General features: G+C 45.3%; 1 protein-coding gene across 6 annotated transcripts in view; it reads left to right on the top strand.

The window, feature by feature from the left end:
* Positions 1 to 25,864, top strand: part of B4GALNT4 (beta-1,4-N-acetyl-galactosaminyltransferase 4) — a 165,249-nt gene that overhangs the window by 107,110 nt on the left and 32,275 nt on the right. For 4 of the 6 annotated variants that reach the window (XM_053395996.1, XM_053396033.1, XM_053396008.1 and 1 more), the window contains exons 3-7: positions 2,390 to 2,500; positions 11,785 to 11,880; positions 13,252 to 13,342; positions 13,842 to 13,942; positions 19,459 to 19,526. In XM_053395996.1, the coding sequence (XP_053251971.1) occupies positions 2,390 to 2,500; positions 11,785 to 11,880; positions 13,252 to 13,342; positions 13,842 to 13,942; positions 19,459 to 19,526 (467 nt within the window). Of the gene's footprint in view, positions 1 to 2,389; positions 2,501 to 11,784; positions 11,881 to 13,251; positions 13,343 to 13,841; positions 13,943 to 19,458; positions 19,527 to 25,864 lie in introns of those variants that run through there. The other 2 variants (XM_053396005.1, XM_053396027.1) reach the window with 2 other exon arrangements.

The raw sequence follows: 25,864 nt of genomic DNA, 5'->3' as shown, positions 1-25,864 counted from the left end.
TCTATGGAGCCCTTCAATGGAGGGACAGAAGAAATTGTGTCTTTGCATGGGCTCACCACCCAAGCCCACAAAGCTCAAAATTTAGACTTGGAGTGAGATCAAATAGTCACTACTATGTGCTATGTCGAAACTTTCTTTGCTGCGGTTCTGTTCATATGGATATCCTGCTACCTTTAGCCTCTGACTGCATGATAAGCTGAACATCTCTATGTACACCCACACCCAGATTTTTTTTAGTAATTTAGGGACCATTCTCATGTTTGGGATGGAGATGAATGGCTGGCTAGTCAGAGCCAGTTGTAAAGTGCCCGGAATACAGATAAGTATTAATGTGCTTCCATTCTTAAGCTGGTGTGGGCTGCCCACAGGGAGGGTCTGGGGAAGAGGTGAGAGATACCCTGCTGATCTCAAGCCTCAGAGGTGGTTTATGCTTCCTCTACTCTTCACTAGTTGCAGCTGGCTGAGAATTAATTCTGCCAGACTAGGAGTTTGACAAGGAGTCATTTATCACAGGCTAAGGCTTTTGTTTCCTCCTTTGAGTACCCTAATCGGCTGAGTAATTCGTCTCTGTATAATGAGGACTGGATGGCACAATCTGATTGGGGCAGGCCTGAGTCATTTCCTGCCTGCCTCCGCATGCAAATAGGCCCCAAAGAGTCAGAGGGCACCCCATAATATCTCCTCTTCTCTTGCACACTTTCCACATACATTCTCCAAGTCTTTTTTCCTGATTTTTTCTTTTCTTTTTTCAATGGTGTCTTTTATGTATCAGTGCTACATGTGTGCACCTATATGTTGTCTCTTGTCTTCAGAATGGATATTGTTCATTTTCCATGGTGAGTCACATTCTGCCATGTTATATTCTCTTTGCTCTTGTCCTGAAGCCACCCTGGGATCTCTTCACGTTTTGAAGCACCTCCACTCTGTTTGTCCCTGAAGTTCAGAAACTAGATTTTAGATTCTTTGTGAGATAGGATCAGGTATGAGCTGTGTCCTGGTGAGAAAGTGGAGACAGTCATGCAAGATAGGAAGCAGCGCCAGTCAGTTAACACCACCCTGCTTGTAACACACCACTTGGGAGTGTTATTACATGCACTCAGTAAAGCGGAAGATATCCGGGGGGGGGGGGGTTTAATCAAGGGTATATCCTAGCCAGCAATAGTCTACTCACTGGAAATGTAAGAACTGCATAAGAAATAGCTTTAAAACCCAACTATAAACATTTGGAAGTAAGTTCCATTGTTTCAAGGAGACATTTACTTCCAAATAGTTAAACTTACGATCACAGATTTTGCATGTTCATTCAAAACACAAGGTTTTGCATGTTTATTCAAAAGCAAGTCCCATTGATTTTATGGAAATACTCTGTGTTGACTCTAAACATACCTTGCCTCTCCATGTTGTAGTAGTAGTAGTAGTAGTAGTAGTAATAATAATAATAATAATAATAATAATAATAATAATAATATACCCCGCACATCTGGCTGGGTTTCCCCAACCACTCTGGGCGGCTTCCAACAAAATATTAAAAATACAATAAAACATCAAACATTAAAAACTTCCCTAAACAGGGCTGTTGAATTTGGAGTGGGGAGGTGAGGTCAGTTTCGTGTCATAGGCATAAAAAAGAAACTGCAAATACTACTTATCCTTTGACTAGTGTGCGATTCCATTTGTTATATCTCACTCATCCTCCCAAGAAATTCCTTTGATGCAGAATCTGTGGGAGGTCCTGATAGGGTTCTAACCAAACGCACATGAGGTACTACTAACCTGGGTGGGCTACTAGCCACAATAGCTATGCTCCTCCTCTACTCTTAGATGCCTCTTAAATACCACTTGCTGGGAATTATAGGTGGGCAGAGTGCTATTGCACGCAGGTCCTGCTTGGGTGCTTCCCAACAGGCAGCTTGGTTGACCTCTGAGATCAGGTTGCTGGACTAGATGGGCCATTCTCCTGAGCCAACAGGGTTCTTCCTATATGTTCTTATGGTAAAGGTGCTCAAAACGATTTTTTCCTCCTCCTCTTTGTTTCTGGATATAATACCCCCCACCCCTGCAACTTCCCTGTCCCTACACTGTGGACTGAGGTAATTTCAATTCATTGCAAGATTCTACTTTGGAGGAGAATGATGATTTCCTTATGACATTAATTCATGAACTCCTACACCGGGTGCTGAGGTGACTTCCATGAAGCCAAACAATTTAGTGCTGCAGATAATTGATCCTGTCAAGCAGAGAGCATGTTGCGCTGGCAATAGCTAATAATAGAAATGACATTAGTACTTTCCGTTTTGTTCTCTCACCTTGGTCCTTTATGGGATTCATCCCACTTGGTGCTGAATTTGCTGTTGTTGCTTCTCCTCCTCTTCCTCCTCCCTTCTTACAGACTGAAGAGCAAGGGGTTGATGGCTGGTTTTCAAAAAGACGTGGCCTTGACAGAGCTGGAAGACCCCCAAAGCCAAACGTAACCAGACATGTTCTGCCCTGGAGCGAGCAGGTAAGCTGAACAAAGCACATTTTCAAGGAAGGGAGGTAATCTGGAGGGGCGGGGTGGTTTGCACAGGGGAAGTTTGGAAAATGATACTAATTGTGCAGTTACCAGCTGTGTGCAAAGGTGAAATCATTGGGCACAATTCTGATTAATAACCTTAATTAAGTCCCAGTGAAATGAATAACTGTGTAAGAGCAGTACTGACCCTCTTGCCCAGTTCCTGTTCATTTCAGTGATGCTTCAAGGAATAGTTTCACAATGGATTGTGGCCTTTCGCTTCACTCCTACTTTGTCCTCCAAAATAGTGCACCTACAAAGGATGCTTTAAGCAGAGGCCATCTGTCTCAGGCCAGGAGATGTGAGTAGATGACCCATAAGGTCTACTTGTGCCATATGATTTTATGAAACCTAATAATAAAGCTTGAGATACCAGCCAGCAATTCCTCTCTTACAGTATTTGAACCCTTCTTGAACTGCACACTAATAACAACTGAACACAGTTTTTAGATATTGATGCAGAGAAAATTACAGACACACATAATTAGACCAGGCATCCAAGGCAGATCAGAGGCCAGTGTGCATTCACTCCATCCTGCTCCATCACATTTGGTCCAGCCCATTTCACACTGATTTCCCAGCACTGTTTTACTTTTGTCAGTTCAGGGTAAAGCCCAGCCTGGATTGACTGACACCTGCGCCTGGGCATCTGCCTGCTTAATGCACTCATGCATTATTCAGCCATCATTCTGCCTGCCACCATGAAAAGCATCAGGAAGGTCCCGAAGAACTGTGGCAGGGAAGCTGTTGTTAGTGGGATGCACTGAGATGCCCGAGAGGGTAGGTGCTGAGTGATGCTTATGGGAGGAGGATGCAGTTTGATCACAGAGCCAGACCTGGGAGTTGCATCGCAAATGAGCAAATCCCACAGATCAGTAAGCACCATCAGCAGCCAGGCAAAAGAAGTCTGGGACATGCTGTGGCACATAATGGGCTTTGTTCGTTGATTTGTCAAGTGGTTAGGTCTCATTATCTGCGAGGTTTCACGGGAGGCTGGTCAGCATCCTCAGTAGCTTTGTGCAAAATAGCAACACTGATGTACATGACACCTATTGAGTAGTCAGTCCTAAAACGTTTAGCCTCTCTTTCCAAAGAAGGTTCCCCGGTGGCTGTGGGGAAGATCGTTTACTACAGACTGGTGGTGCAATGCATACCAGTTGGGGGGCTGCATGGTGCCTTCTTCAGCTGCCCCATTGGAAGGGAAATCCCTCCCCCTCTCATGATATCCTTCCCAGCAGCTTCTGTTTTCCTCAGCTCCTGTGGATTAGTTAAGCACCATTGACTTCACTAAAGTGGCACATCTGCACCAGCTGATGATCCAGCCCTCCATTTGAAGCGCACAACAATGCCCAGAGGGAGCAGCAGCTGAGATGTGCCAGATTTTGATCCACAGACTTGAATCTAGGAAGCGGGGGTGGTCATTAATCACTGTTTGAATGAGGACTCTGTTGTGATTATGGAGAGGAAGATTAAGAGAGTATTGCTATTAGGAGAGGAGTGGGCCCTTGTTAGCATCTCAGAAGGCTGTAGGCTCAGAAGTTACTATAGAGAAATTTGCATCTTATCCTCATAATGATGAGCTGTTTACTGTAGCCCTCCCTGTACCTCTCAGGTGTTGACGCTGCATGAGATACCAGAATTTTTGGAGTCCAGTGTTAGCAGTCCCATGCTGTATAGGGAAAGTTTGTGGTTGCCACAGAATTTCTTTGCCAGGAGTATAGAGCAAGGTTGGAAAAATCTCTCTTGCATAGCTAGCTCTGTATACTGGCTGGGCTTAGAATACCCGAGAAACTCCTGTCCTGTATGATGTTCCACGTTCACCACAGTCATCTAGAGAGACCACACTTTGTTACCTTTAATTGTTACAAGAAGCAGGGCTTTCTCTGAGTTGACACCAAACCTCTGGAACTTCATTTAGAGACTATAAGTAATGCTATGATTATTATTTTTTAGTTCAAGCCCAGGCTTCCCCAACCAGGTGCCCTCCAGATGCTGTTGGACTACATTCTTGACCATTGGACGTGCTGGCTTGGGCTGATGGGAGTTGTAGTCTTAACAACATCCGGAGGGCACCAGGTTGGGGAAGGCTGATCAAGACCTTTGTACTTCACCAGGCACATACTTGAGGAAGCTGACTCATTTAAGATGACTTGATTATATTGTTCCATAAGTTAGAAATTTTAATGTTTTAGTTGTTGTGAATTGCCGTGGAAGGTTATTGTGGGGTAGGATAGAAACCTACAATTTTAAAATGGTAGAACTATAGGCCTATTACAGGAACTGAAGTGTTTTGGCTCACGTGGTCCCTCCTTAAGAGGCTGGAGTATGACCTTGCTCTCTATCTCTCAGGTGGATATCTGTAAATGGATGCCTAAACAGTTGCTCCTGGGTTACTGATACCTGCAGGTGGTGCTGTGAAGTAGCCCATACCAAAATTGTGGCTTATCTGTGCCACCACAATTGTGCTAGATGGTTTGAAACATAGTCTACACAGCAAGGAGCCATTCCTGATCTCAGCATTTGCTATTCACGTCAGGCTTGAAACATCAAATGACACATGCATATGTGACTGTCTAGTCCTACTGGTAGAAAGGACTGTGCCACTTCAGAAGGCACACAAGAGATCATTTATTTGACAATGCCCCTGTATTAAATTATCCTTGTGTTTGTAAAAACAGAGAAGGCTTCTAGCATTAGCCTTCCCCCAACATACTATTTATTATTTATTATTATATTTATTGAATTTATATATTGCCCTATACCCAGATGTCTCAGGGCGGTTCACAGAACAAAATCAAAATATAAAACCACAAAATAGATAATCAAAATAAAAACAACCCAATTGTGGATGCACACAAACATGTGTACCAACCTTGCATTTCCATAGGTAAATTAGTTTGCCCACAATTACACTTTACTCGTAAGGGCTCCAGCCTATAGTTTCAAGCAGCAGGATGGCACAGCTACTCAGTAGTAGACCTATTCATGAATAAAGGCCCCAGCCTGCCTTTTACCCTTCTTTGTATCTTGTGTTCCCCTAATTACCGTATTTTTCGCACCATAGGACGCACTTTTTCCCTCCTAAAAAGCAAGGGAAAATGTGTGTGCGTCCTATGGAGCGAATGCAGGCTTTCGCTGAAGCCTGGAAAGTGAGAGGGGTCGGTGCGCACCGACCCCTCTCGCTCTCCAGGCTTCAGGAAGCTATCCGCTAGCCGTGGGAGACCCAGCTCTCCCACGGCTAGCGGAGCGCTGCATTAATCCCGAAGCTTGGGGCGTGCGGAGCTCAGCGCGCCCCAAGCTTCTGGGTGCCGGCAAGGTCTCCGCTAGCCGTCTAGACCTTGCCGGCACCCAGAAGCTTGGGGCGCGCTGAGCTCCGCAGCCCCAAGCTTCGGGATTAGCGCTCCGCTAGCCGTGTCTAGGCTGCGGATAGCAGCCTGCTTCCCGGAGCGTCGGGCGCCCTGAAAGCAGAGCGCCCGGCACTTCGGGAACACATCCGCAGCCTAGTCAACCCTGCGGGAGGTCCCGCAGGGATGTCTAGACTGCGGATAGCAGCCTGCTTCCCGGAGCGTCGGGCGCCCTGAAAGCAGAGCGCCCGGAGCTTCGGGAACACATCCGCAGCCTAGGCAACCCTGCGGGAGGTCCCGCAGGGATGTCTAGGCTGCGGATAGCAGCCTGCCGCCCGGCGCGAAGGGCGCCCTGAAGCAGAGCGCCCCTCACGCCGGGCATACATCCGCAGCGTGGGGAGCCCTGCAGGAGTTCCCCGCAAGGCTCCCCAAGCTGCGGATAGCAGCCTGCCGCCCGGCGGGCGGGGCACCCTGAATCAGAGTGCCCCTCGCGCCGGGCAGACATCCGCAGCGTGGGGAGCCCTGCAGGAGTTCCCCGCAAGGCTCCCCAAGCTGCGGATAGCAGCCTGCCGCCCGGCGGGTGGGGCGCCCTGAAGCAGAGCGCCCCGCGCGCCAGGCAGACATCAGCCAGCCCCACAAGCTCGGGGGACAGCAGGGAGGTGCAGCGCCACTATCCCGCTGTTCCTCGACCTGGTTCGGTTTCCCTGACCTGCTTTTGGGGGGGAAATAAAGGGAAAATTTTTTTCCTTTATTTCCCCCCCAAAAAAACTAGGTGCGCCCTATGGTCCGGTGCGTCCAATCGTGCGAAAAATACGGTATTCCTGCATTGTACTTTGCACTTGAGTACTGCAAATGTGCAAGGAATGTGCACAGGATATGTTGCTTGATCAGAGGCAAAGCAAGTGTTTGCATATAAAATTTTTTTTATTAGTTTTTCCACATATAATATAAGACAATACAAAAGACAGACACAAACAAACACACATATAAACATGTAAAATTTCATAAATTTTTTCATATACCCGATTTCAGCGACTTCCCCATGCCCCCCTTTTCTGCATCTCTATTTTAAACTTTTTTTTCCAGCAACCCCTGGTCCAAATTATTATTAATTCCTATCTTTAACTCTTATCCAATCATTTATCGCTGCAAATCTGTTATGCTTTACCCATGACATTTTAACACTCAATAATTTTGCAAGTATTTTTAAGATAAAGTTTAAATTTCTTCCAATCTTCTTCCGCCGTCTCTTTCCCTTGGTCACGGATTCTGCTCGTCATCTCTGCTAGTCCCATGTAATCGATCACCTTCGTCTGCCACTCTTCCAGTGTGGGTAGTTCTTGTGTCTTCCAATACTTTGCTAGTAGAACTCTCGCTGCTGTTGTAGCATACATAAAAAACATCCTATCTTTCTTTGACACCAATTGGCCTACCATGCCCAGGAGAAAAGCCTCTGGTTTTTTATGAAAGGTACACTTAAGCACCTTCTTAATTTCATTATAGATCATTTCCCAGAAGGCCTTAATCCTTGGGCACGTCCACCAAAGGTGGTAGAAAGTACCTTCAGTTTCCTTGCATTTCCAACATTTATTATTGGGCAAATGGTAAATTTTTGCAAGCTTGACTGGGGTTATGTACCACCTATAAATCATTTTCATAATGTTCTCTCTTAAGGCATTGCATGCCGTAAATTTTATACCGGTGGTCCATAACTGTTCCCAGTCAGCAAACATAATGTCATAACCAATGTCCTGTGCCCATTTAATCATAGCTGATTTAACCATTTCATCCTGTGTATTCCATTTCAGCAGCAAGTTGTACATTCTAGACAGATTCTTCGTATTGGGTTCTAACAATTCTGTTTCTAATTTTGACTTCTCCACCTGGAAGCCGATTTTCCTGTCCTGTTTAAAAACTTCATTTATCTGATAATAATGTAGCCAATCTCTTACTTTAAACTTCAATTTCTCATAACTCTGTAATTTCACATTTCCACCTTCTTGTTCTACTATTTCCCAATATTTTGGCCATTTAGATTCCATATTAAGTTTTTTAACTTCCTTAGCCTCCATTGGTGACAGCCACCTAGGGGTTTTATTTTCCAATAAGTCTTTATACCGACTCCAAACATTATATAATGCTTTCCTTACAATATGGTTTTTGAAGCTTTTATGGATTTTTACCTTGTCATACCATATATATGCATGCCAACCAAATCTATTATTGAACCCTTCTAAATCCAAAATGTCTGTGTTCTCAAGAAGTAGCCAATCTTTCAGCCAGCAAAAAGCTGCTGCTTCATAGTAAAGCTTTAAGTCCGGCAGGGCAAACCCCCCTCTTTCTTTTACATCAGTTAATATTTTAAATTTTATTCTGGGCTTTTTGCCCTGCCAGACAAATTTCGATATATCTTTCTGCCACTTCTTGAAACAATCCATTCTGTCCACAATCTGCAATGTTTGAAACAAAAACAGCATTCTCGGCAAAACATTCATCTTAATAACAGCAATTCGGCCTAACAAGGAAAGTCTCAAATTTGACCATATTTCCAAATCTTTCTTAATTTCTGTCCAGCATTTCTCATAATTGTCTTTAAATAGATTCACATTCTTAGTTGTTAAATTAACCCCTAGATATTTCACCTTATTTGCTACCATTAATCCAGTTTCACTCTGAAACTTCTCTCTGAGGCAAAGCAAGTGTTTGGAGGAAGGGCCACAGCTCAATGGAAGAGCAACTGTTTTGAGTGCAGAAGGTTCTAGGTTCCATTCCTAGCATCTCCAGGTAGAGCTGGGAACTGTCTGAAACCCAGGAAGAGCACCTGCCAGTTGGTGTAAACACTCCTGAGCTAGATGGACCAATGTTCTGACTCTGTATAAGACTGCTTCCAATGTTCTGTGAACATCTCAGAGCAGTCTAGAAAGCCTGGCATCCAAGAGAGAACCTTTTCATTAAGAAATGGCTGCACTGCAAGTGTATTTCTATATATTCATTACACTACCATGTTCTGTGAACCAGTCCCATGTTATGCTTTGCCCTGCTGAAAGGGTGGCCAATAGTAATAATGGGGGGGGGGGAAATAAGTATATTGAGCGTACGAAGTCAATTAATTAGATAATTGTGCTTAACCACTAGAATAAGCCTCAGAGGGCTGAAAAAAAATAATGAGAAAGAAATTAAGAAATAATGAGACAGAGATACGGGCAAAAGAAGAGCAGCCTGCCAGAAATGGGGCATCTCTTCACTACAAACTTAAACCAATTAAAATGCCACAGATCTCCACCCCCAAGAAATCCTGGGAATCATAGATCTGTGGGTGGGTGGGGTTAATATTATCTAACAGTGAGTTCTCAACATTCTAACAAAGCTATGGTTCTCACGAGTCTTTGAGGATGCCATAAGAAAGAGCTTTAAAACCAGCTTAGACAGAAGTGCCTGGCGTGCTCTGGTCCATGGTGTCACGAAGAGTCGGACCCAACTAAACGACCAAACAACAACAACATGTTTATACTGGCCTCCTTCACACATGACATGTGAGCCTTCTGAGGTGGCACGGCCCTTTGTAGCACTCCCATAAATGCATGCATCATGTGCAGGTGCACAGAGCGAAAATGGCAGTCTCACTCCAAACAAACCATGAGCTGTAGCCAATGTTTGTCCTTAGCTTACTGCTTGTGGTTTGTTGGTTAGAGACAGACCACAAGCCTGGGTTTGCCCATGGCTTGGCTGCAGGTAGCAAAGCAGCCAAAGAACTTGAAGAGAAGTGGCTGTGGTTTTCACTCTGCACACATGTATGCTTGCTCGTTCATGCTTAGCCATGTTCTGGCTTAGCACTGCATGCAAAATGAGCCAGTGTGATATGGCAATATGTGGTGCATGCTGTTTTAAATACAAAGGCTTGGAGTGGGGGCCATTGGGAGATGGACATCATCCCCAGGACCATTATGTGGGCTGGACATAGCTAAATCTGGGAAAGCGTTTTCATAATAAGGGGATATGGACTAATTAGCAATCATCGTTAAAAGAGCCACAGCTGATGCATTTGATATGACATGGTCATAAATTAAATTTTAGTACCTGTATTGTATTCCTGACACAGATATGGACAAGGCATGGCTACTGTCAGAGTGTGGCTGTTGTTTGTTGAATGAAGCAGTTATTGTTCCAAATTCTGGCTGATACCTTGACTGTGAGGAATTAAGCGCCTGAGTGGTTTGAAACAGGAGAGAAGTAATTCTGGAAATGAGTTTTTACCTTCTGAAATTTCACCCCAATTATGCCTACCCAGGAAACGCCTCCCTAGCTTTTTAATTCAGTTAAGGTCCTCTGCATTGATCAGTGTGACTAAGCACCATCATTGACCTGGCTTCTGTTGTGCTGATTATGCCACAAGTATGTACGCAACACGGGATGTTTAAGGAGTAATCAGTAACATCACCCCATGCTTTAATGGGAGTAGAGACCTTGATGTCCTTCATTGCATTGGACCAGATCTCCATACTGGCCCTAAATAAACAGCTGGTTCAATGGATGCTGCATATACTGCTCTACCAAATAGGAGACTCTCCATCCAGTTCCAGCTTGTCTGAGCTGTCTAGTCTGAGCCCAAAATGATAGCTGTAATTGAAGAGCTTGGGCTTACACTGCATGAGTTGGGCCTCTGGTTTTTCTTGAGGGTGAGGGTGGGGGTAGGAGGGATAGTAATAGAAGTTGCTACCGAGGTATGTGATGTAAATTAGTATCAGAATCCATCATACATCACCTCCAGCTATGTTAAAAAGGGATGTGTTAACTGCAGTGGGACAGCTCTGTGCAAAAATTGGAAGGCAACAGCCAAACCCAAGGAAAGTAATGACTCAGAAAAGTAATGGAATTTGCTAACCTAGCCAGTACATTAACTGCGTAACAGGATTCTATTGCGTCTTACATTTCAGTGCTTGAAGAATAGAGATCTGTTGCTCATTATGTGTCAAGTGTCCTCTCTATTGCTAATGTAGATCACAAGTCTCTGAATGTCTTTTGAAAATGTTTTAGTTTTATTTTTGATTACATTTTTGTTAGTGTTGTTAGCCCACATTATTTTACTTTTAATTTTGTGATAGCTATGTTTTGCTATATGCATGTTATATTTTTAAAAATGGTGGGGAGCTAGAAATAGGGAAGAAGAGACTCGAGTAGCTTGAGCTCAGAGTTTATGATTTTGGGGTGAAGCAAAGGTAAATTTATATTTTCACAAAGGCGTTGTGGATTCTTCCTATTCCTCTTGTTTAAGACAGGTTAAAATATTTTAGCTCCCGGCACATTGCTTATGACGCTGGTGTTCACTACAGTAAACACATACCATGTGGATGATTCTTCCACATCTTTAGACAAGTTTGCATCATGGACCTGTTAGGGTTCCCAAGCTCTTGTACACAAATGTTGAAAGATGAAGTTACATCTTTGCTGTTAGGAACACTGGTGCGCCTGCAGCAGTCAGCAGGGAAAGGACCAAAAGTCAGTGGCAGAGCAGGAGGTCCCATGCAAGAGGTCCCAGATTCAATCCCTGCCATCTCCAGGTAGGATTGGAAAGATGCCTATGGGGGGGGGCTGAGGGCCCCCCTAAAATTTTCAAGGAGGGGACTGGGCCCCCTCAATATTCCACAGGCTCACCTGGCCTATCCATGTCTGCAGCAGGCCTTAGGTGTACAACTGGCACCACCAGGAGAAGGAGGTATTGCAATACTGCGATAGTCTTTCAGGGCTCCTGTCACCATTCAGGATTGTGTTGCACTATGTAATGTTTATATTCTCTCTCTGTCACACACGTACATGCACACAGGCATACACCCACCCACACAGAATTGCCTCGGAGAGCTTGTGTATAGCCTAAATGTTGTTCTTCTGCAGTACAAAGGGAAAGCAAACCTGCATGTATTTGAAGACTGGTGTGGAGGAGCTGTTGGGCACCTAAGGAAGAACCTGCATTTCCCCCTCTATCCGCATGTAAGTACAAGTGATTCTGCAAGACAAAGAGGCCAGTTCCAGCATAACTTCCAGGAGGGAGGTTTCTGTTACTCTTTTTGTGTAGTAAATATCCGTAGCCACTGTTGCAGTAAATTTCCATTCTACTAGTAACTAAGGCATTTGACTTGATCTAAGTGCTAATGAAATCCACAAGTGTAGTTCCTTTGATTTCAGCAGGCCAGTATCAGGTATGGTAAGCTTTATCCAATGAGGTGTGCTCCTTATGTTGCTGGACTGCAACTCCCATCATCCCTGACCATTGGGCCATGCTGGGTGGGGCTGATGGGTATTGGAGTCCCAACAAGATTTGGAGGGCACCACATTGACTGCCTCTGGGCTATGGTATCCCATTCTCATGTTCACATCCTTGTGCCTGCCCCAGCTTTAAGACAGACAAAATCAAGGAGGCTGACTTACTTCCATGCAAGACACTGGCAATGCATTATTCCTATGATGATCCATCTGCTAAGGGCTCATACTACACATGGAAACATCTGAATGAATCTCTCCAAAAGACACTTGAGTGGGAGGAGGAATTTGAAGAGGAGGCTTGGCGGATATAAATTATTCTCTATTTTCCAGTGTGTAAGCATGTTCACAAGATATTTTGATATCTTTTGAGCCAGGTTTTTGCAGGGAGCTGAGTAAATGCTGACTAGTGATGGGTCTACCAGCTTGTTATTGTATTGCTGTTTGATATATTTTAGCTGACGTTTCAGTTATTTAAACTTTTATTGTAGACAGCAACAAGAATCCACTGACAGCATACAAATCAATATGGCTAACTTGACCCAACAATCCCCCCTTCACACATGAAAAACAAATCTCACTGCAGCCACTAAAGATAACCAACCATGCCCTAGGCCCCCCTCCACCTCTCCACCACTCCACCACTACCAAGGAAATATAATAAGTGAATAGAAAGAGAACCTACCCAAGGGATGTTGATACAAAACACCACACATACACTAAGTAAAAGGATATAAGTTTTACCACCCCAACCTCCCTCTCTCTCCCACTTCTTCCCTAACCTTATACTGCATACAACACTAATGTCTCACAACAAATGTAATTGATCTATAAAAAAACACAACCTGAAAAAAGAGACAATGCCTGTACTTTTGTAAATCATGAAAATCTTTAATAATTTTTTTTTATTTTTTTTAAAAACCCAAGTCTTTTATTGTATGGTTTGATAGTGTGCTGAGGTGTAACCTGCACTTGGAACAATAGAACTGATGAAGGGTTTGATAAATATTGAACAAATGAATATAGCATACATTTGCTCAAGGCCTGTGTTGTGGAATATTACATTCAAACATTCTCTTCCTCTTTTCTTCTGGCTCATAGACCCGCACAACAGTGAAAAAGTTGGCTGTGTCACCCAAGTGGAAGAATTATGGCCTCCGTATATTTGGGTACATCCATCCCTTCAAAGATGGTGAGCTGAATTAGCAACCCTTAGCTCTGTCTGCAAAGCTGTGCTTCATTGCTGAGATCTCACCTTCTTCCCACTCAGAGATACCTTTGCCTTAAAGAAAACCATATGCATATTGTTGCCCCTGCTCCTAATCTCTCACAGTGGGAGTTATGGGAAACTGCAGAGGGACCCGCTCTCTGTTGCTCCTTTCTAGGTCAAGAGGCTTCATGCCATCAGAACGCCTCCAAATGTATCTCAGACTAGAGAAGTTCAGAAACTACCATCTCTGTCCCCCTTCCCCACATCCACCCATCAGTGACCAAGCATCATTCCAGGGGCTCTTGAGTCCCAAACCACGGCATTCAGTAGACATTTGACACATTGACTTGAAAAGGCTTGTCTCTCTCAGCCACAACATGCCCAGCTCACCAGCACATGAAATCCTTATTGCTCAAGCCTCCTGCTCTCACCTGCTCCTGCAGTCCACCCTGCAGCTCAAATTTTCTTCTTTGCCTTGTAGGGGACTTCCAGTTTTCTGTAGCTTCAGATGACAACTCTGAATTTTGGCTCAGTCCTGACGAGACTCCAGCCAATGCCCGTCTGGTGGCATTTGTGGGCAAGGTGGGATCCATTTTTTGCTTTCTCTTAGCTTCTCACATTGTAATAGGAAGGCCGATAGATACACGTTACTGCATTGTAGCATCTTTCCACGGATAGATGTGCTTCTTGCTGTCTTCTCACAAGCAATGCCATCTGGCGTCATCTCCCTGATTCCTTGCTGGGATAGTTAAATGTAAATGTGGCCAGTAGTATTGCCACTGGGAGCCATATAAACCTCGAGCCAACTCAGCTGTGATTCTTACATCTGGAGGCTGCATAATTAAAACCTGGACCTATTATAACACAAAACACAAATACGCGTGTATATGAGTCTGTTCTAAATGCTGTTGTGTTTCGATAGCAATGTTTTTCTGCAGCTGTGGCTCACAACTTGAGCCTTACACCTGGTTCGCTCAGTAACACTGATTTCAAGGTTAAGCCTGTGCACAGATGTGGCATATATTTCTCTGCTTTGTTCTGAATGGGAAGGTAAAGCTCTTATTTCCACGGTGGCTGCAGAGAGAGCCTGTTCCACAGCCACCTTAGCAAATAGAGAAATTATGGAAATAAGGAGCCCTTTTCGCCATATAAGGGGTGAGAAATGCACTTTGCCGTTTGATAGCCGGCAAAATGGTTTGGATTTAAAACATTAAACTTGGCTCATACCGTGAAAGCTTTGCAATGTTGGGAAGAAACAGGCTAAGGAGCACAGCTAGGAACTAATGAAAGTATTGTCAGGTGGAGAGATCGGCAGTATTTCAAGTTTCTGTTTAAGACTTCCCTCCGGTGCAATGTCTTAAAAATGCTGGAAAGCAACTCAGCAAGTGTTTCTTCGCCCATCTTGTCAGCGTTTCCCTCTGGTTTTGCTCCGGAGCTTGAGATTTCCTGTTCCCAGGGAGAAACTGCATTCCTGTGCCATATATAAGCAGAGAAATAGAGACCATGGATACAGAGATGATGCAGATACTCAGGCGAGTCCCATTTCTAAGGCCATTCAACAAAATCAATTTCTTTGACAGAGATAGCAAAGTATGATTGTGGCCTCAGGGCATCACTTGCTTAGTGTTACTGTTGCCCTTGTGTTCAATGCTAACAGCATGCAGGAGGTGATAAGGAATTAGCGCAGATTTCAGATTAGCTGGGTTAGACCTTTGACTAGGGTGGTTGCAGTTGTATATATTGTATATATATTGTATCTGTCTCTGCGTGTCATGCAAGCAATGAATCTGATAGTAATGAATCTGTCCATTCTGCTGGTTTCCCAGACTCTGCCCCTAGTTTCACTCCATCACAAACAGGATTGTTTTCATCACTGAAGTGTTGGAGGATATCATTTTAGGGGTTTATAGCTAATAAGTACTGAAAGAATTGTGTTTCATATTATGTTTTAAAGGTATATCACCACTCCAACAGGCCTGTCTGTGTTTTGAACCCAAGACCTCTCACACACAACTTGAAAATGGTGGCTACATGACTTATAGGTTTTAGGCCCAACCAATGCACTGTGGTCTAAACCACAGAGCCTAGGGCTTGCCAATCAGAAGGTCGGTAGTTCGAATCCCTGCGACAGGGTGAGCTTCCGTTATTCGGTCCCAGCTCCTGCCAACCTAGCAGTTCAAAAGCATGTCAAGTGCAAGTAGATAAATAGGTACTGCTTCGGCAGGAAGGTAAACGGCGTTTCCGTGCGCTGCTCTGGTTTGCCAGAAGCGGCTTAGTCATGCTGGCCACAACCTACGAGATGGCAGTGAAGGTCACTAAGAAGTCCTACTTCTCGGCCTCCATTGCATCCGCTAGCTCTCGCCCGGCGCAATTATTTAGTATAATTCGGTCTTTAACGTCCCTCGAAGGACAGCCAAATTTAAATAACAATTTGACACACAGCTGTGAGGCATTTGCGAGCTTTTTTGCGGAGAAGGTCCTGTTGCTCCGCCATGACCTCCCTGCCAATTTGGATACAATAAAGGAACTGGAGGCCCCTCGACTGTCCTCGGGTCCAGTATTGGACCACTTTGACCGGATATCCCCAGCCGATGTGGACAGACTCCTCCGAGCTGGAAAGCCCACCACTTGTCCTCTCGACCCGTGCCCGTCCTGGCTGATTAGAGCGTGTCCAGACGAGGTGCGGGCCCCCCTGGGGGATATCATCAATTTGTCCCTTGGCACCGGGACATTCCCAGGGGAACTGAAGGAGGCAGTGGTGCACCCGCTTTTAAAGAAAACATCATTAGATCCCTTAGATCTATCCAATTACCGCCCGGTTTCGAATCTTCCATTCCTGGGTAAGGTGATTGAGAGAGCGGTTGCGGAACAGCTTGGTAGGTTTCTGGATGAAACATCGGCTCTGGATCCATTCCAGTCCGGCTTCCGCGCTGGTCATGGGACCGAGACGGCTCTGGTTGCCCTAACAGATGATCTCCGCAGGCAGCTGGATCGAGGCGGGTCGGGGCTGCTGATTCTTCTAGACCTGTCAGCAGCCTTCGACATGGTCGATCACGAACTCCTGGACCACCGCCTTGCCGACGTGGGGATCCAGGGCACAGTCCTTCAATGGCTGCGCTCGTTTCTCTCTGGTCGGGGACAGAGGGTGGCGCTTGGGGGGGAATTGTCATCCCGCCACTCCTTGGTGTGTGGAGTGCCCCAGGGTGCGATACTCTCCCCAATGCGTTTTAACATCTTTATGCACCCCCTCGCCCAGCTTGTCTGGAGTTTTGGGCTGGGCTGCCATCAGTATGCTGATGACACCCAACTCTTATCTGTTGATGGATGGCCATCCTGACTCGGCCCCAGACACACTGATCAGATGCTTGGAAGCTGTGGCTGGATGGTTACGTGGGAGCCGGTTGAAGTTAAATCCTTCGAAGACAGAGGTCCTCTGGCTGGGACGGGACGATATGAGATTGAGGGGGCAACTCCCATCTCTTGCGGGGGTGCAATTAGTGCCAGCACCGTCCGTTAAGAGTTTGGGTGTAATCTTCGATACCTCCCTCTCCATGGAGGCGCAGATTGCAGCTATAACAAAGGCGGCATTTTTTCATCTCCGCCAAGCTAAGCAGTTGGCTCCTTACCTCTCTCGCCCTGACCTAGCCACTGTGATCCACGCGACGGTCACCTCCAGACTGGATTATTGTAACTCGCTCTACGTGGGGCTGCCCTTGAGACTGACCCAGAAACTCCAGCGGGTACAGAATGCCGCAGCGAGACTCCTTACGGGGTCTTCGCTGCGAGATCACATTCATCCGGTGCTATACCAGCTGCACTGGCTCCCGGTGGAGTACAGGATCAGGTTTAAGGTGCTGGTTTTAACCTTCAAAGCCCTATACGGCCTAGGACCCTCGTACCTATGGGACCGCCTCTCCTGGTATGCCCCACAGAGGAACTTACGGTCTTCAAATAAAAACATCTTGAAGGTCCCAGGCCACAGAGAGGTTAGGCTGGCCTCAACTAGAGCCAGAGCTTTTTCAGCTGTGGCTCCAACCTGGTGGAACGCTCTGTCGCAAGAGACAAGGGCCCTGCAGGACTTGACATCTTTCCGCAGGGCCTGCAAGACAGAGCTGTTCCAGGCCTTTGGTCAGGGCGCAGCCTGACTCCTTCCTTTGGCAATCTTTACAAAACTTTAGTTTATGGTTGCCATCAATTTGTATTTTAATTAATTTTTATAATGTTTTTATAATGTTGCACTGTTTTAGTGTTGTTAGCCGCCCTGAGCCCGGCTTCGGCTGGGGAGGGCGGAATATAAATAAAATTTATTATTATTATTATTATTATTATTATTATGACCCGGAAGCTGTCTGCAGACAAACGCTGGCTCCCTCAGCCAATAAAGCGAGATGAGCACATAACCCCAGAGTCATCCACAACTGGACCTAACGGTCAGGGGTACCTTTACTTTTACCTAATGCTTGACAGTTGCAGACCTATGTCTGCTCTGAAGCCTAGGGGTGGAATGCCAATTAAGTCTCAAAGTGGGTATCTGTGTTAAATGCTGTTCTCACAACTGCCACTTTCCCCTCTTTTCAACTAGTGTTTATATCCTAGCCAAGTTCATTTCCAGCATCAGCATGGGGGCAGGGAGGAGAAAATCCTGTCAGATTAAGTGTAAGAATGAAGTGAGGAGGGAAGGAACCAATACCCTCCACTCCTTTGTGCCCCTTTGGGAGTTTAAATCTCTTCCCCCCCTCCCGCTCTCTCTCTCTCTCTCTCTCACACACACACACACACACACATACACTCTCACACATTTGAAGGCATGGGCCTGCTGCCCTGATCTGTCATCTTACCCATACAACTCCTTACTTTCATCACTGCCCCACTGCTATTGCCACTTTCCCCTTCCCCCTTAAAAAATGTTTTTATTCATATAAGTCAAACAACTCATATGCAACAAAAGAAACACTCCCCCATAGAAATTATGATGCAGCACAGAATATAGTCGTGTTACATACCGCATCAAAGAAAAGAAAAAATCCAAATTATCCAATGCAATAAAATTAAAAATAGCACGGTATCAGAAATCAAACCAACCAAAAGATTTTATTTGTTGTGTCTTCAAGATTATGAGTGTCTAACCTTCCATTTGAAATTCTACCAGTTTCACAACTGCTCCCTTTTTCTCCAAACGTTTTAGCAGCGCCCGTCCCAGTATACTTCAAAGGCTGCCTCAGTATTTCTGAAAGGTTTGGCACTGTCAGGCTATTCCAAATAGATCTATAGTCTGCAGTGAGTCTCTCAAGCCACTGGTGGGTAAAGCTGTTGCCAAGCAAAGATTGGAAATTTGTTTCACCATTTGATTGTTCTGCTAACAAATAAAAGTAAACAAAATTAAATCTTCAGCATGCACAGTCAAGAAATTCAATGCTGCAGGTCCCAGGACAGCTGTAGCTCACTCCCTTTTGTGCATTTTTAATGAAAGCTTAAAGGCCAGTGCTGAATCTTGTACATTTGCAATAGAAAGGTACAAGCCCTGCAGGACTGTGGCAACGCCTTTTAACCTACGCATTACAGAGCTGTCTAGTCATGCAGACCACACTGTGAGAAAAAGCTTGTTTTTCCTTATATCAATTAACTCAGAGGTGACCTGATGGAAGGGATTCTATTCTCATTTGATCTAGTGGCTCGGGTTTTGTGTGCCTCATATTAATTGTTTAGGAAAACCTTAGTGATTTGATTTTTATAAGCGCTTTGTAGCACTAGATATAAAACAGACCAGATTAGACACAAACTAGAAGATTGGAAATAAAATCACACAGTGACAGGAAGGAAAGTCTACCAGTTGAATTATGACAGCATTATATGAAGGGCTTTCCCCATATTCCTCTTAGTATAAATTATTTGCTTAGGAAATTAGGCATGGTTGCTGTGAATCAGCTTCAAGCTATTCCCCTGAAATGTACTCAAAAACCATGTGGATTGTGATGTTCTAATCAACTTCGGCCAGTGCCATTCCTTATTTTCTTCTAGTTTTTGGGCATTGGTTTTGGCCTTTGATCAAAGATTGAATTTGGCCCCATATTCACATTCTTTCTCCTCTTCTTCTTTAGCTGGGCTCTGAGTGGACTGCCCCAGGAGAGTTCACAAAATTCAGCTCACAAGTTTCCAAGCCAATCCGGTAGGTATTGCTACCCTGTCCTTCTGCCACTAGCTTAGATCACTTTTTTTAAAAAAAAATTGACAAATTCATAGAGGATAGATCTCTCAATGGTTTTTAGCTATGAAATCATGTTCACAAATAGTATACCAGCTTCTGGGGAGGCCTGTTGCCTGTTTGCTCCCAGAAGCAGCTGGCTCACCCATGCTGGAAACAGAATGCTGAACCATATCTAGTAGGTATGATAATATATTTAAACAAAGAGGCGTTACTAATATTTTTATACAATTGCAAGTGTATCTTATGAAATTGTGCATGTTTTTAGAAAGTCCCCCCCCCATTTTAGCAAGTGAGCATATGTTACTTAGATCTCAACATCTTGTATATGCTTCATTGTTGGAGAGATATAAAAGAAGGGAAGCTTATGTTCTGCTGGTGAAGCACGCAGGGTTGCCTTACTACACAGGGCACTTTGTCAAAACCTTGGTACAATTAACGCCAATGGAAACTGGTCTAGCTATATTTTATGTCTCATTCACTACAATGGTGCAGAAACAAGACATCCAGATAGTATTGAAGGGACTGGAACAGCCAAGTCAGAAACCACCATTCTTCTCTTCTTTATCCTTTATATCAGGGTGGCTAACCTTCTGTGGCTCAAGGGCCCCTTTGAGCGTTTTCCCACTCCCTCAAGATCTGCATGCCCACCAAGCCCATTTCACACACATGCATACACTCATGCAGCGCAAAGGGTAGGACAATCAGTTTACACACGTAGACACACTCAGCAGTGTTTATGCTCTCTAGGGCAGTGCCTGCCCTGGGATAGTCTTCTGCCCTTGGGAGAAGGAACAGAGCCCCTTCTCTCTGTGGTTTGGCACTAGTGGTAGAAGGTCCTTAGGCAGGAAACTGGAAGGAATGCTTCTTCCTGTTTCTTTTGCCTCTCTAAAGCCTTCCAACAATGGCACCAACTTTGTAAGAATGGTGCAGTACGGGACGGAGAAGGGGTCCTCTTCTAAAGGTAAAAAGACGTGACGCCTCCCATCCCTGCATATCAGATCAGCAGAGACCTCTCCCAGTGGTGGGGCACAATAGCGCCACCTGCTGCCCAAAAACACTCAGTTGAAAATAGTGGAGGCAAATCATTGGAGTTTTGCAGGCCACCAGAAATCACGGGTTAGCTACTCCTGCTTCATATAGCACTTGCCACTTAGAACAACCCTGTGTGGTAGATACTTCTCCAGTTCTCAAATGGAAGCTGAGAGATGGTGACTTGTTCAAGGCCACACAGTGAGTTCTTGGCAGTGGGTGAGCCCAGGTCTCCCAGTCCCAAGGCCAGCTCTCCCACAGGGCAATCTAAGGTGGGAAATCCATAATAGTTTCTGTAAACTTGCTTCTCCATGAGCCCTTTGCTCTCTCTTTCTCTCCTCATTTCCGATCTCTTTGCATCTTTCTTTTCCTATAGCAACGCTCCTTTCCATTCCTCCTCCTCTTTGTCCTGTTTCCAGGCTTGTTGGTCTGAAGGTACTTCCTGTCTAGATTTGGTGCCTGTCAGCTCCCCCTTCCTGTTTCTTTGCCTCTCTCTTTTTGACACAGCCCAGAAGGGAGCTGGCAGCTCTCATCTGGGCCTCTCTTTGCCTGTTCTATCAGTCTGCTGCTGAGCAGGAACTTCCATGGCATTCTGCAGTCTTTCCCTGTCCACTCTGCATACCTCTTACTTGTTCTGTTCATGCACAGCGAATGGCTGCAGAGACAGAGGCCCTTTTGCCCTACACCGGGAAAGAGGCTTTATTCAGCAGGCAGCTCCAGTGTTGTGAGCAGAGCTTGTGATGGTGGTGCTGAAGGAGGCCGCTGGGAAAGGCTGCTCAAGGTTATGAACTGCTCCCTTGCCGGTGGTGGCCCAAGGGTTGTTGTCATGTGCCCCGTATAAATATATTTGCAAACATTTTGGCATCGCCTCTTGTTTCTCTGCGATGTATCCTGTGTGCCATGCCCTCAGATTGGCAGAAGGACAAATGTGAAGAGCAGGGCATGCAGAGTTTTCTTGCTAGGGTCAGGACATGAAGAGATCTGGAATAATAGTGGAGATGTGTGCTGAATGCTTATTGCTTCCCCCAGCTGCTGGAAGAAAGAAATGAGGGAAGCTGTCCAAATGCAAAAAAAGGGGCTGGATGGGAGGAATATGAATGGACAAACACCTGCTCTGAGAACAGAGGGGCCCAAACCAAGCCTCAGTACTGGGCACATTGGCAGATTTTTCCAGCTTAAGTGCCATGCCTGCTCCTCAGCAGAACTAGTCAATGTGATCTCTGTCACTACCGATCAGTGTGATAGTACTGTTTAGTGGGAGAAATTCAGTATAGCGCTGAGAGGATCACTCCATCAGTGCAAGCATTTTGATTGCATTGATACAACAATCTCCCCTTCCCTCCCCCCATGTGCTGTTCTAGGGATTCCCCCCCCCCTTGCGCAAGCCAATTCCAGGGGCACAGGGGAAGATGGGAGGGAAGCATCATTGCGTTAGCAGAATCCTTCCATGGGCTTCTGCTAACAGCACCAGTTAGTTGAAGCCTGCCCAGTGTTAAGGTCCAGTGCATGATGGGAAATGTGTCTTCTTAACCAGACATAAATAAATAAAACCAGGGATCTCTTGTCTCTTGAACCTCTGTGGGAGACGCATGGTGAATCTGCTGGTAGTTTCCCCATTTCAGCTTTAAAAGGCATTGAACTGAACTATTTTCCTCACTGATCTCTTTGAAATAGTCAGGATAAGCACCCATATATAGTGCAGTGGATTTGCCATAAGAAAATACTCCCAATAGCAGTCCAGTAACATCTGGAGGACCACAGGTTCCCTGTTACTCCTCTAAACAATCAAGATGGGGAGAGCCCAAGGTTTCCCTGTAACTGCTGTCATAGACTGTTGCCTGCAAGGGTTGTGGTTGGCTCATGAATAAGACATGAATAGGCCTTGCAAGATTTCTGGCACCCCTGTGGGGCTACCATTTAAAAGCGCTCAGTGTGGGGTGTGAATATACTTCGGATTCCATTGCAGATGATTAGCTGGGAACAATTCAGTGCTGTAATCTAATTAGGGAGCCGATGAAAGGAAGTGGGAGGGAAGGGCAGGGACTGTTGGTGGTGGCAAGAATAGTTTGGGCACATTTGCCACACACACTTCCTTGAAGCAGCTGATTGGAGCTCGGCCAGCTTGGAGAGCAAAAGCCTGCCTGGAGTATGTCCTGGAGTTCCCAAGGGAAATTTTGGAGATATTTTTTTCTCCTCTCCTCTTCCTTCTCCTCCAATTGAGCCACAGTTGTGGTGAGCAGGGCTTGGTGTTCTTGGTTTACACACCCTGGTTACACAGAGCAGTGCTCTCACACACATGGCAAAAGAGATGGATTTGATTCTCTTTCCGTTACCTGATGGATAATGGGACATAATAAGATATGAAAGGGGTGACACAGACAGGATTGTTTGTTTGTTTGTTTGTTTGTTTTAAAAAAGCGTTCCACAGCACTACTGCATCTGTCACACCTCATTCCTGTCCTGCAGCAGCGCCACATCTTTGCTATTTTGGTATCAAGTCTTCACACAGCTCTGCTACTGCACTCAGAAGGCCAAAGAGAAGACTTCTCCTGTAGTCCCATTTGGGTGATTTCATCTCTCTTGTTTTTCACCCTTGTGAACTTTAGTATTGTAAGTCCAAAGCTTAGGCATCTTGATGAAAAAAGGATGAATGCATTTCCCATTGTTTCACTTGAGCAAACTCTGTGATCTGAAATCCAAACAACAGCAAGACCTGCTCACATCTGGCTAGGAAGGGGTTTAATTAAGAAAACACACACTCCACACACCTCCCCATTGCTAAATCCAAACTGAGCAGTATTGTCTCTGCATATGCAGAACTGAACCCTGTTTTTGGCTGAAGAGTTGGGCAGGGCTTAGAGGTTTTGTTGCAATTGTCATTCTCAATAATATATGCCACCTAGTATATTAAATAGGTTTTAAAAATATATGTGGTGTTGTTGTTTTAAAAAAATCCTACAATCCAAAGTCATCTCCAGGAAGAAGAAAGTAAGGGACAAGACTGTGTACATGTTCTGGAGCAGCACCATCAACTCAAACAATTTGTTACAAGAAGTTGATCATTTATTCATTTTCCTTGATATACAAACACATCAGTATTAAAAAGGAAGAGAAGAAGTAGGTAACTGTTAAGAAGTAATGGCTGGGGGGAAATGTTTCAAAGTTTGAAGAGTGAAATGCTAAATATTAACAGTGATAGCATTTCAGCTTGTGGAAAGACAGAAGAAAATGGATGCAGATCAGTCTTGGAAGAAGAAATCTGAGGCCTAGCTAAAAGAGGGAGGAAGACAGAACCTGCTCATGAACTAGCCTAGACTGAAGCAGCTGCTTTGAGCTGTGGAATCCCTCAGGGTGGCACTCTTCCCACCACCAGCGCCAGGGTTGCGTGATGGTGATGACTTCTGGTGAGATTTTTCTGGAAGCCACTGTGTGACTGGTAAACAAGGCAGGGGAGTCACCTTCCCATTCATGTCAGGTGGCAAAATGGGACTGGCCACCCCTGGAAGAAGAGTGAAGAAACTAAACCTGATCATAACAAGAGATCCCAAAGCAAGTTGGCAGCAAATACAAAGGGGACAGATAATTCAGAACAGTAACACTAGAAGTAAGAAGTGAGAGTTGAAAAAGAAAAAGATTTGTCAGTGGAGCAACACAATCAAACTGCGACATAACACAAAGACTGTAAATGGCAGCAATATTACCAGAAATTAGTGGTTTACCATGGGAAAGAGATTTTAATCAAGACGAGCAAATTCAAACCTGGAAATGTTCAGAAAGCAAAACTATGAAGAAAACCACCACAGTCAATTTTATGCTTTCTACCCTTCAGTGTCTTCCCAAACATGGGCGCCCTACTCTCAGAAGCAATAGAAGTGTTTAGTTTTTCTAGGCAACTCCCTTCAGGCGCCATGCCTAATAATCTTCGGTGTGTCTGCACGTGCCTCTCTGTTTGCAGCCAGTGACTGAATTCCAGAGGTGGTGTGAAGCTTACAGTTCCTGAAGACGTGTGAGGCTACTGCCTGGAGAACATAGGAAACAGTCCATCAAGCCCAGTACTGTACTCTGACTGGCAGCAGGATCTCCAGGCAGAGCTATTGCTTTCCTGCCAGAGGTGACCTTGTCCATTCAAAGCACATGCTCTTCCAGTCCACTCTAGTCCCTCTCATTTAGGCGGCTGCTTGATGTTAGGGCAGTCCCTCTCCTTGCTATTTGTGTTTGAGGTGTACTGTACAAGCCCATGTTTCCAGGAAGATTCCACCTGGCCCATTGCCTTTGCCACCAGCTCTATGGATCAGCTACTCTCTCCGCCAGGCTTCTGAAGCACCACATCTCTGCTGAACCATGGCTGCAGCTGAGTTAGCAGGCACCAGCTGAAGTTGGCAGCCACCACCCCTCCATTCTCCCCATGGGGTTGGCCTGCACTTTCTTCCCAGCACTTGACAATCTCTTGCATGAAAAGTACCAAAGGTCTGTCAGCCCAGGGTGTTTGTGTGTGCTGTGAAATGAACTCAGCATCCCAACTATCTGGTGTCTTGGGCAGCTTAAGGCAGAGAAGAGCCTTCTGTCTCGCTGTGTGAGAGATGGATATGGTTACCATGGCAGCAGTGGCATGCAGCACACCAAGCCAGCGAGAGCCTGTGTGAGAAGGATTTTAGGAGCCCTCTGCTCTCACTGATCAGGACTGACAGGCAGCAGTGATCGAACAGCGGGATCTCAGCTGCAACTGCGCCTACAATGCCTTGCCTCTGTCAACTGGGTGTGGGCATCTATTGCCTCCAGAACTGCTGGCAGCATTCTCTTCATATCTGTTCTTTAGTTCTATTCCTTAACCTTTTGCTCCTCTCCTTTTCAATGTAGATGGTTGTTTCCTGAATCCTTCCTAGTTTGCTTTGTTCCCGTGCTGAGACTCTGTGTTTGTGTCCTATATGAAATCCTGCTGCATGGTTTGGAATTTGGCTCACATCTGAAGTTATCCAGATTTCAGTTGGGAGGGAGAAGAAATGTCTTGAGTCTAGCCTAGTTGTACAGAAAATAACTGAACTTAAATGGGCAAAAAACCTGAACCTATGTGGACAACGTGTGATACAGATTGTATTGCCAACTGAGGCTGCAGGTGGGGCTTCCAGTAATCAGAAAGCAGAATTTCTTTGTGCTACGCATGCCTGTGTCCCATTCTCTTTCTGGTACCTCTTCTCTGTCCCCATATCTATCTCCTCTTCCCCATCCTGACTCTGCTGTCTGTACTGATAACACTATTATGGGCAAGGAGA

The sequence above is a fragment of the Podarcis raffonei genome, chromosome 1 (genome assembly GCF_027172205.1).
Source record: "Podarcis raffonei isolate rPodRaf1 chromosome 1, rPodRaf1.pri, whole genome shotgun sequence".
NCBI classification, from domain to species: Eukaryota; Metazoa; Chordata; class Lepidosauria; order Squamata; family Lacertidae; genus Podarcis; species Podarcis raffonei.
This window is presented reverse-complemented; position numbering and strand designations above follow the sequence as displayed.